This window comes from Diprion similis, chromosome 10 (assembly GCF_021155765.1).
Source record: "Diprion similis isolate iyDipSimi1 chromosome 10, iyDipSimi1.1, whole genome shotgun sequence".
NCBI lineage: Eukaryota > Metazoa > Arthropoda > Insecta > Hymenoptera > Diprionidae > Diprion > Diprion similis.
In genome coordinates this window covers 7,823,380-7,834,472 of record NC_060114.1, presented here as the reverse complement: position 1 = coordinate 7,834,472, position 11,093 = coordinate 7,823,380, and the positions used below count along the sequence as shown (strand labels likewise).

Sequence of the window (11,093 nt, the reverse complement as noted above, 5' to 3'; positions counted from 1 at the left end):
GATTTAATATATGAACATTTTCAGTACGGTAATACTTATATACACTGTGTATGTAAACTCATATATTATACAAATGTGAAAGCTGCCACGTTCCACAAGTAATATGCATATCCGCATATATGTATCCAAGTACATATAGATTCACATTCACGATACATTAATCACTGATGAATTTCTCAGATTTCAAATGAATCGGAAATTTCTCTCTTTATTCGCTTGAAAATCTATCCATGTTCATGTAATACATATACATTCAATAACTTATTATAAATAATTAATTCTTACCATAAAAGCGAGTTTTTACCAAAGCGGTATGTATATTCATTAAATACGTACACATGTAAGCTGCAAAGAGATAATAGTAAATGGGAGAAAAAAGCAGAGGAAGAGAGTGAAATGGGTAAGGTTATAGACAGTAAGTGCAGGGACGTTCAACAGGTTCTGGATTTTCTCATACCTCCGCACTTTCACTTACCTTGTGTATATACACCATATAGATGAATACATATATATATACATATATGTGGTACACTATTTATCTACAATTCAACCGTCACGACGTCTGCAACTCTTGTAGAATCAATTGATTGCAGTTCTTGCAGTTCTAAACTGCAATGAAAACGCTGCATGCGGATTAAACCGTAAACTTTTGAATTCTGCAGCGTTAATTATGATTGTCAAAGTTAGACTGTCACTTTTTACTTTTTTTCTGTTTCATCAATGCCTTGTTCGAAGCAAGAAAAGTCATTCGACCTGGAATTGCGTTACTTATTCATTCATTCACAATTAGTTCGGTTCAGAAGATCTTGAAAATCGTACGCAAACATGCGATTTGAAGCACAGCGTTGGTGATTGTATTATTCTCAGCAAATCAAACAAAATAAAACAATCAAAAAGAAAATTACGTTTTGAAAAAACCTTTCCGCTGATAAAGTAACTTCTAACATTATTAACGCGCGCGAATATTCATGCTTTTTTTATTTCACCTTGTACTCTACCTAAGTATTAACCTTCAGCTAGCATCTGTATTTGGTATAACACAACTGATACCTTGGGGTCGTTGAAAACCCCAATCAAAAATTGTTTGCTGTAACGAAGCAATTTAATATTTTGACTGGATTTCTTTTCTGGGGTATTCATTTAAGTGTCTTTTTCAAGGTAAACAAGGTCACAACGTCACAACAATAATTTTTAATTTTATAATCTTATTTTTTCAAGTTTCATTTTCGAACTTAAAATTTACGAAAATCTCGATTAAATGCCGTTCTGTCACGATTGAACCCAAGGTGCTAGCTAAAGATTAATAATATATCAGTGGTCGTAAACTTATAGTTGTTCAACTATTTTTTTTTTTCGAGGTATCACGGAACGTCGTCAATCGATCTGCAAAAATGATCAGTTCCGGCGTTTCGAGAGTCTGAAGCAGAATTGGAGATCTCATCCGTAAACAACTCGGAGGAAGCGCAAAAAGCTGACGTGAAATTCCCAACTGATATTTGAGCTCATCAATGCAGCTGCAGGCGGATGCTTCGGTATGCATAATTCGTATGAGATAATATCGAAATTACGAGATGCATAACTTCGGGATTTCCAGCTTGAACAGTAAACAAGATTTACTCATACTCAGAAATGTTCGATTCTACGAAAGAACAATACGATGATTGGACACCTTGAAGTTAATCGCATGTGACTGAATTTGAAGAGATTCAATAAATCAACTCAACAATTAGTAGCTTATTATAAAGAAAAATAAAGAAAAATTCGTATCCAGATTTATAAAATCACTGCAAAAATTGAGGATAACCAGAGTTCAAGAGATGGAAAATTTTCAAACTATACATACTGATCGTGTAAATAATTCTCCTGCAGAATACGGCGTTAATTTTTTGTCTGAGATCCAACGAATTCACTGATCTTAATCGCAGGTACTGAATTAATTTCGACCATAACTAGTCCATGTAAAAACTTGCCAACCGGTATTTTTTGCGCACTTTGTCAATGGCCGCCGACTAACTTGTCGAAGTTTCTGTGTAATTTTGTTGCGCGTATATCGAATTCGAAAAACAGAAAAGCCACGCTGTAAGTATTCTTAATTCTTTTCCCGATGATTATGACTGCCGTTTGAATGCGAAGAATGTCCGCATCCGGCGTCCATTTCGGTTGGCGTCGTCACCACCCGTTCGTTCTGCCTCGATGAAGGATCAGCCGAGCGACGCAGCCAGCATTAGCAGTTAGTTCTCCTGGTAACTTCGTCGAGAGCAGCAACTCTGAAAAATCTCTGCCGTGATTGAATATCATACGGTCGTAGGAGACGAATTGTTGATGAAATAGAGGTTAGGGACGCAAGTGTGCAGTGAAATAAGAGAAGGGCGATCATTCATCGTCGTTGTTTTGTTTTGATTTTTGAATTTTTAACGTCTCTCGAAAGTTCGATAGTTGTTACCCATGTATGTATCTTAGTAGTCCCGCGTGAACAATCTAAGGCAAAGAAATTGAAGTTAAAATTACGGGAGAGTTAATATCTCGACATTTATTTTTCTTTGACACGTGTGTAAAAAAAAAAATTCAAAAAAAGAAGTAAATAATTACTATCGGACGGTATTGAATAAATACACAATTTGTCAACCGTGCGGAACAGTCTTCGAATTGGTAAGTGTAATCAGTGTACAAAAGTATATAAAATAATAATTGTAATAATTTAAAGCAACAAAAAAAAATTCCAATTTCACTCCATGGAGTCAATTGTTTCTTTTTTTTTTACTTTAACATCCAATTTGTTAATCAATAGTAATAATATTCTTGGTGTCACTTCCTTAGCAAAATAAAAACATTTAAAATTATTATGTACAATTGTACTTTTCATACGACCTACAACTAATAATAATTTTCTCGTTTTTTTCCTTTGTTCTTTATTCTTGAAACAGACGATTATTTGAAGTGAATTTATGACCTATATCTCACTTACAATGCCTGATAGAATAATACGCTGTCGTAATTCCTAGAATTGTTGGTACGAGTATTCGTACCTGCGCATGTTCACCAATTAAGGAGGTTAAGGTTGAGTCGATGTATGAAGTTGTTAGATATAATACACCTGTACGTATTTACTCTCTAGTCAAGCTTGTTTATATTCCGAATGATAGAAAGCAAAAGTATTGCATACAAACAAAATACATCGAAGGGGATCCGTGAAAGTCGCCTTAGAATTTTTAAGGTTATCACACCAAATATTTTTAATCAAGACTTCCTTATTTCCTTTTGTTATAAGTGATTTTTTGATACTTGATATTAATTCAATTACTCATGTCAAGGCACAAAATTATACCAGAGAATCATTAGTCTGAAAACTTTATAAGGCGTACAAGTCCAGGTACCCTCATAAAATATTTTCAAGGATATCGCTATGAGTAGAATTGAAAATATTTTCCGTACAAATAAACAACTCTAGATAACTTAAGCAATGAATATATCGAGATTTCCGTAAGTCACCATGTTTGTAATTTCGCATACAACAGTTTTGTTCCGCATTGAAATAACGGTTAACTTCAGTAATCGTTATTGTACGTATGGTATCGCGGTTTCATGTCCCACCATATCTTCGAGCGTGCAGAAGTAATTTTCAATTGAGTCGATTCCCGCGTCATTTCTTTGCGGTTTACATTATAGTGAGTCAGGTCTGTTATATTAGGTTAGGTTTGACTAATTGAATGCAGGAAAGTTTGGTAGCTTCTGGGTATTCGCGTCACAACGACGTCTCCTCATACCTCCGCACTTTCACTTCTCTGTATACATAGGTAATACTACACATTGATGTATACGTGCATTATACCCATGTCCCAACAGCTCGTCGTCGCGTCGTCTGCTATGATCGCGGAATGGAATGAATGCAGTCTTAAATTAAATTTGCGATTTTTACTTTCATTCTTGTCAGGTGCCATTTTTCGCTTTCTTTTCCTTGCGCACAATTTTTATAATGTAAACAGTACCAAGTAGGAGAAATTTTTTTCTTGCAAATTCCTGACTAATGCAAAACTCCTTATATTAACAAAAAAAAAAATTATTATATTTATGTACAACTATATGTGTAAGTTAGATTTGTTCTGAAAATATCAATTAAAATGTCGAGTATTTTTATTGAACAGAGCTATTTGAATCTTGATGGTTTACCAAAGAAGTTAATATATTTTGTTTCTACAGCCTAAATATATTTACATTGACTTCTTTGAAATTTCTTGGAAACGCAAACACATTCGATATACCTTATTCAGTTCCATCTTTGTATATGATGATCCACAGATGGATTATTTGTATATTTAAACGATTATAGAAGTAAACGATCAAATATCTTTTTACTTACTAAAAATGGTAAATAATTTGAAGTCCTTAATCCGCTGATTGTCTATTGTAAGAAGTATTGTAAACAATACTATCGTTTCACTGCGTTTACGATAAGCCCACACCGGACGCTCATAAAAGCATTACGTCGTAACGAATATTTATTTAACAAAACCGCAAGCCTTCCCGTCCACTTTTACAAGACATTTGGAAACATCCGGGGATTTGTGAGATTAAGTAGGAGGATAAAAACGAGAAAAAAATATCACGGAAGTTCAACGCTGTGCGGTTACGCCAAATGAATTTAAACGCAAAATAAACACCTAGAGCTAATTATTCACAAGTACACCAGGAGTATTCCGTGATGGCGGACGATGGGAACGACGTTTCGCCAGCAGATGGCCAACTGGACTTACATCTGATGCACTGTGGGTACCACAAACGTAACTTTGGTTGCCTATCTTCTGGCGAATCGTCGTTCGTATTGTTGACTTTCACGGAATCCTCCATATATAATATAGGCCTAATATAAATGAGATGAAAATACCTACTCATAAGTTTATTGCCGCTGCACCATATTTATGTTTTTTTTTTCTTCCTCTTGCAGAAGATGTATAATACCGTATTCGTGTGCCTTGCCTTGTGCTCGGCATTTTTGGGCATGACTTCCGGTCAGTGCATGACCGAAAATGATAACCCAACGACGATGGAGCGGGATTTCAACGAGAAGCTATCGCAGGCGCGTCTTGACTTCGCCTTCGATACGTTGAGGATATTGTCGGAGTTCGAGGACGTCGACAATATATTTTACAGCCCGCATAGCCTGCACGAAGCCCTGACGCTGGCCTACTTCAGCGCTCGAGGAGAAACGGAAGCCGGACTAAAACGGGCGCTTCACGTTCCAGAAACATACTCAAAAACTCATGTCCAGCGATTCTACGTACTTGAAAATTCCTTGAGGAGGTTCATAGCTGAGCAGGGAAATGCGAGCACGAGCTACGAGTTCAATACCGCAAACAAACTCTGGGTTACCAAGGAGAGGCGCCTCAGAGAGTGCATGCTTGACCTCTTCGGTTCTGAGCTCGAGCAGGTTGACTTTAGGGCGGATCCAGAAGCTATTCGGGAGAGGATTAACCAATGGACGAGCAACGCGACAAAGGGTCATATCCAGGACCTCATTCCTGCCGACGGCATCACTGGGGACTCCAACCTCGTTTTGGCTAGTGCAGTGTACTTCAAGGGACTCTGGAAGAGCAAGTTTGATACCGCAAACTCGAAGAAAGATAACTTCTACTCAAATGGATCTCGCACCCATCTTGTTACTTTTATGAAGCAGAAGGGAACATTCAGCCATGGTGAGAAATTGGTTTTATTTATACAAGACAATCTAGGACTATCACCCTATAGGTATCCAATGTAGTCCTCGTGAAAATCTGCGAGCGAAACGTTTTTTATTTCCAATGTGAAATTTTCTGTTTGCGAATTGCAGGCTTCTAAAATTGGCCAATCTAGTAGCATCTCATGATTCAGAATAGAATGAGAACAGGGCTAGTGGATCGTCATTTAAACTTAAAAAATATTTTACTCGCAGATTCTTACATATCGATAGTTTGTGGAACGATAATCCTGGGTCACCCCGTGATTTAACGCAGAGTGTACATGGGGGATTGGTGGTTTATTGTGGGGTAGATGTACCGGTTTTGGACATGTTAATACCGGTGTTGGTCACTGTGGAATCGAATGTTGATTATCATAACGAATGTTGATCATTCGGTGTTTCAACCACTTGGTGTAATTTTCTGCCCAAATTTTGACAATTCAGAATTTTCACCCGCCCCTGCAATTCGATTTTGAAACGCTCATTAAAATTCGCTTCTATTTCCAGTCGTTTCGGAAGAAATCGGGGCGCACATACTCCAGCTTCCGTACAAGGGTGACGAAATCTCGATGTACGTTCTACTGCCGCCTTTCGCGGGAGCGCGGGCCGCCGAGGGTAACGAAAGTTTTGATGGAGTGCAACAGCTGATAAAGCGTATAACCGGAACTGGGCAAGCCAGCCAGGAGCTCCGTGAGATCCTGAACGACGGCATGGCTGCGAGGGAGGTCGACATATCGATGCCGAAGTTCAATGTCGACAAAGAGCTGCCACTCAACCCACTCCTAATCAAGATGGGCGCCAACAATCTTCTGACCCCGACTGCCGACCTTACTGGACTCCTCCAGGACGGCGAGCCCAGCCTCCACCTCGGGGACGCCGTGCATCGCGCCGTCGTCGAAGTCACGGAGGAGGGTACCAAGGCCACCGCGGCTACCGCCATCTTCAGCTTCCGCTCGAGCCGACCAGCCGAGCCTGCGGTCTTCAATGCCAACCACCCCTTCCTCTACTTCATCTACAATAGGCTAACCCGCTCAATCCTCTTTGCTGGCGTCTATCGCACACCACTGACGACAACGTCTGTCTCTTACGACTAGAACCTAGAATAGTCCCCAAAACGTCAGGGAACGCAAGACGTCCAAGTTCTCCAAGAACTGTGGTCTCTGATTTTTCGCAGTAAATAAATTCGACGGGGATATATTTGGTGAAATCGAGTTGTGTCGCGTTGTATAACCGTGGCGTATGCGTAGCGAGAGAAAACAGTAAAATTCAGCACGCCAAGTGACTGACTGCGCATGCGCAAGATAATTGGACTTGATTGGTTAGCGAGACCGTGCCGTGGCAAAATTTCTACCTGGAAGGCAGAGGAGCCAACTTTGTGTTCTAAACGGGGCATGGGCGGTCAATTTCGAAGTGGCGAATAGAGGTTATGTTGCTACGATGACTCGTGTTGTCAGTTATCGGTCAGGTAGCGATAAACGTTTTCAAAAATTTTGCAAGCCGTCAATCAGTTAATCGAAATTTGCTTTACCTGAAAAAATTTGCAACGCATTCAATAGTTGATGCTTTGCGTAGCCAGCCTGCATGAGAAGACAACAAAACTCGCGCAGGCGCAGTCAGTCACCAAGCGTGCAATACCTCACCATTTACTGTCAGCATAAGGCTTATTTTTATTTTATAACGATTTCCCGGTTTGTTAAACAAAGTATTTTTCATACAAGGTTCATGCGTTGTGGCAAATGTATCTGTGATCGACGTTTCGGAGAACAAAGAGTTTTAATATTCTCAAGTTAGGGATCAGATAATATCGATGTCGACTTTACTGGTTATTTATAAGAAATAAAATAGGCGGACACTCTAGGAAAAAAGATACCTATGACATTATACTGTGAAGTCTCCTTCTCTGAACTATGAAACTATTGCAGAAATACAATAGTGTTTAAAAAATTCCAACTTTCGGTGTTATTTACACTTTCCGAAATATTCGCCAAACGCTATTTACCAAGAATCAGAAAAAAGGATCCCCGTATCAATATTATCATAATATTCATTCGGGCGTCATATACTTCATAGACACACATAGACATAGACACTTTCTTATACATGCTTACACAACCTTGAACAGTTGTTTTTTTTTTTTGAATATTTTGTTAGACTTTGCGGTTTATATACTACAGTATACTACTATATTACTAATTTATTGATCCCAGACTAGTTTCTACTTGTTTTCTGTCATTCTCTATATTTACTTTCACTTCATTTTTTTCGCACCTAGCAACACGTTAGTACTATATTTCTGTTGGCTTTTGAATTTAGTTGTTTTATTACCTTATATTTTGTCTTATAATTAGTAGTATTTTATGCTTAAGACCAATAATTAGAATGATTTAATTAGGCTTATGAAAGCTACGTTACATATTATTATGGATTATTTATACATGCTGCTAATCGTAACATATTGTATGTTGCATTTATTGAACGATAGATTCGAATCTTGTATACTTTTGATTATTACGAATTTATGTAAAATCGCGTTTTGAGTAAACATACTATTTGGAGTGTATATCATATTAATGTATGACCTGTAACAATAAATACAATAACGCGATGCCAAGAACAGAAAGGAAGTACTGCAAGGTTATTCTACAAATTAAGTCAGTGTTCATTGTTTACGTCGATTAAATTTCTACTATTCCTCGGATATTGACAATCTACACCAATGCGCCATGAAATTATCACAACTGTGGGACCCAAAATGTAATTATTGCGATTTCTACTCACACTGTTATAGATATGCTATTTGCATTTTCAAGAGTCCAATTGGTCTAACGAGAATCGTTCGAATAGATTGTGGACGGAACAATTTCTGGGTTCGAGGATTGCAAGAGAAAGCAACACGAACCCTTCGAAAAAATGAAACGAACAGTACGGCCAGAACACATGAAACTGTTACATGGTGCTCAAAAGGATGGAAAATCAGAATCACAAATTTATAGCCACCAAGTTTCGTTTGTTTATTCAGTGTGCCTTAAATATAGTACAAGTGTTAGAAGGACAATGTGAAATGGTTTAAGAAGTCACCAAATAGCATAAGAGATGAGACAACAAGAAGTGCTACAATATGAATGAACATTACATGCATGATTCTGTTTATTGTCACAAAAAAATAGAAAGCAATATCCGTTATGTGAAGCTGAATAATGACGATGTTATATCAGGTAGTCACTATCGTAGTGAGTAAGGAAAGTTCACGTTCCGGCTTGCGTACACACGCAAGGCAAATTTTCAGGATACGATAGATTACGAAGAATACGGAATTGTTGCTAATTGTTGTAACCTGGATTGGAAAAAACAAATAATAATATTGTCTCATGTAATATTGGTATTTTCCTGAGCTGTTGGTTCTACGACGGTTCAGAAGCAATTTTAGATTCGAATTGGGTCCAATTATTTGAAGAAGAGTGGTCGAAATACATTCAGAGTCAACAAGTTTTGACCCCGTTAATTACAAAAATTGTGGGGCAAACCCCTTTTGCTATAAGAGATGAATTTCTCACGAAAAGACGTATTTTCTCAATTTTTCTGCTGCTGGTCTTTGCGTCGGAATTTCTCTGCTGTTGGTCCTACGCTCTTTTTCATGTGTTTTCTGAGTTCCTGAGAGTCCGATTACTCTAGAGATGATCATACAAATCGATTCCGAGACGTGAAATTTTCGGCTCCAAAAATGACCAAAAAAGTAGGGCTAACCCCTTTGGATTTTTGGCGAAAATTTCGACGATTCTAAAAAGCGCTGCAATAAATTTTTTGAGGCACTATTCCGACGTAATTTTGCGAAAGGAATCGATTAAGCGCAGTCCCAATACGCTGCGAGCAACGGATCAAAAGTTACAGCCGAAAAACTGGAGATTTTTATCGCCATTTCTCTACTGTTGGTCCGACGCTTTTTTTTATGTGTTCTTTGAGTTCCGGGGGGTCCAATTACTCTAGGGATGTTCATAAAAATCAATTCCGAGACGAGAAATTTTCGGTTCCGAAAATGACCAAAAAAGCAAGGCTAACCCCTTTGGATTTTTGGCGAAAATTTCGACGATTCTGAAAAGCGCTGCAATCAATTCTTTAAGGCACTATTCCGACGTAATTTTGCGAGAGGAATCGATTAAGCGCAGTCCCAATACGCTGCGAGCAACGGGTCAAAAGTTACAGCCAAAAAACTGGAGATTTTCATCGCCATTTCTCTGCTGTTGGTCCGACGCTTTTTTTTATGTGTTCTTTGAGTTCCTGGGGGTCCAATTACTATAAAGATGGTCATACAAATCAATTCTGAGACGAGAAATTTTCGGCTCCGAAAATGACCAAAAAAGCAAGGCTAACCCCTTTGGATTTTTAGCGAAAATTTCGACGATTCTGAAAAGCGCTGCAATCAATTCTTTAAGGCACTATTCCGACGTAATTTTGCGAGAGGAATCGATTAAGCGCAGTCCCAATACGCTGCGAGCAACGGATCAAAAGTTACAGCCAAAAAACTAGAGATTTTCATCGCCATTTCTCTGCTGTTGGTCCGACGCTTTTTTTTATGTGTTCTTTGAGTTCCTGGGGGTCCAATTACTCTAAAGATGGTCATACAAATCAATTCCGAGACGAGAAATTTTCGGCTCCGAAAATGACCAAAAAAGCAAGGCTAACCCCTTTGGATTTTTGGCGAAAATTTCGACGATTCTGAAAAGCGCTGCAATCAATTCTTTAAGGCACTATTCCGACGTAATTTTGCGAGAGGAATTGATTAAGCGCAGTCCCAATACGCTGCGAGCAACGGGTCAAAAGTGACAGCCAAAAAACTGGAGATTTTCATCGCCATTTCTCTGCTGTTGGTCCGACGCTTTTTTTTATGTGTTCTTTGAGTTCCGGGGGGTCCAATTACTCTAAAGATGGTCATACAAATCAATTCTGAGACGAGAAATTTTCGGCTCCGAAAATGACCAAAAAAGCAAGGCTAACCCCTTTGGATTTTTGGCGAAAATTTCGACGATTCTGAAAAGCGCTGCAATCAATTCTTTAAGGCACTATTCCGACGTAATTTTGCGAGAGGAATCGATTAAGCGCAGTCCCAATACGCTGCGAGCAACGGATCAAAAGTTACAGCCAAAAAACTGGAGATTTTCATCGCCATTTCTCTGCTGTTGGTCCGACGCTTTTTTTTATGTGTTTTTTGAGTTCCTGGGGGTCCAGTTACTCTAGCAATGGTCATAAAAATCAATTCCGAGACGAGAAATTTTCGGCTCCGAAAATGACCAAAAGAGCAAGGCTAACCCCTTTGGATTTTTGGCGAAAATTTCGACGATTCTGAAAAGCGCTGCAATCAATTCTTTAAGGCACTATTCCGACG

The 11,093-nt window shown here is 38.6% G+C and overlaps 1 protein-coding gene across 2 annotated transcripts; it reads left to right on the top strand.

The window, feature by feature from the left end:
* Nucleotides 1-2,502: 2,502 nt before the first annotated feature.
* LOC124411710 (serine protease inhibitor 88Ea-like) lies at nucleotides 2,503-8,233 on the top strand. Of its 2 annotated transcripts, none has more exons than XM_046890992.1 (3): nucleotides 2,503-2,649; nucleotides 4,943-5,690; nucleotides 6,221-8,233. In XM_046890992.1, the coding sequence occupies exons 2-3, from the start codon at nucleotides 4,946-4,948 to the stop codon at nucleotides 6,805-6,807; spliced, it is 1,332 nt and encodes a 443-aa protein (XP_046746948.1). In that variant the 5' UTR covers nucleotides 2,503-2,649; nucleotides 4,943-4,945; the 3' UTR covers nucleotides 6,808-8,233. The 2 variants fall into 2 exon arrangements, with proteins under 2 accessions (XP_046746948.1, XP_046746949.1); XM_046890993.1 differs by lacking the exon at nucleotides 2,503-2,649 and adding an exon at nucleotides 2,983-3,006.
* The last annotated feature ends 2,860 nt before the right edge of the window (nucleotides 8,234-11,093 follow it).

Bases quoted from the DNA above. Each gene is read 5' to 3' on its own strand.
- LOC124411710 (XM_046890992.1), top strand. From the start codon at position 4,946: ATGTATAATACCGTATTCGTGTGCCTTGCCTTGTGCTCGGCATTTTTG. The intron at 5,691-6,220 runs GTGAGAAATTGG...TTCTATTTCCAG, and splicing joins GAAGGGAACATTCAGCCATG to TCGTTTCGGAAGAAATCGGG.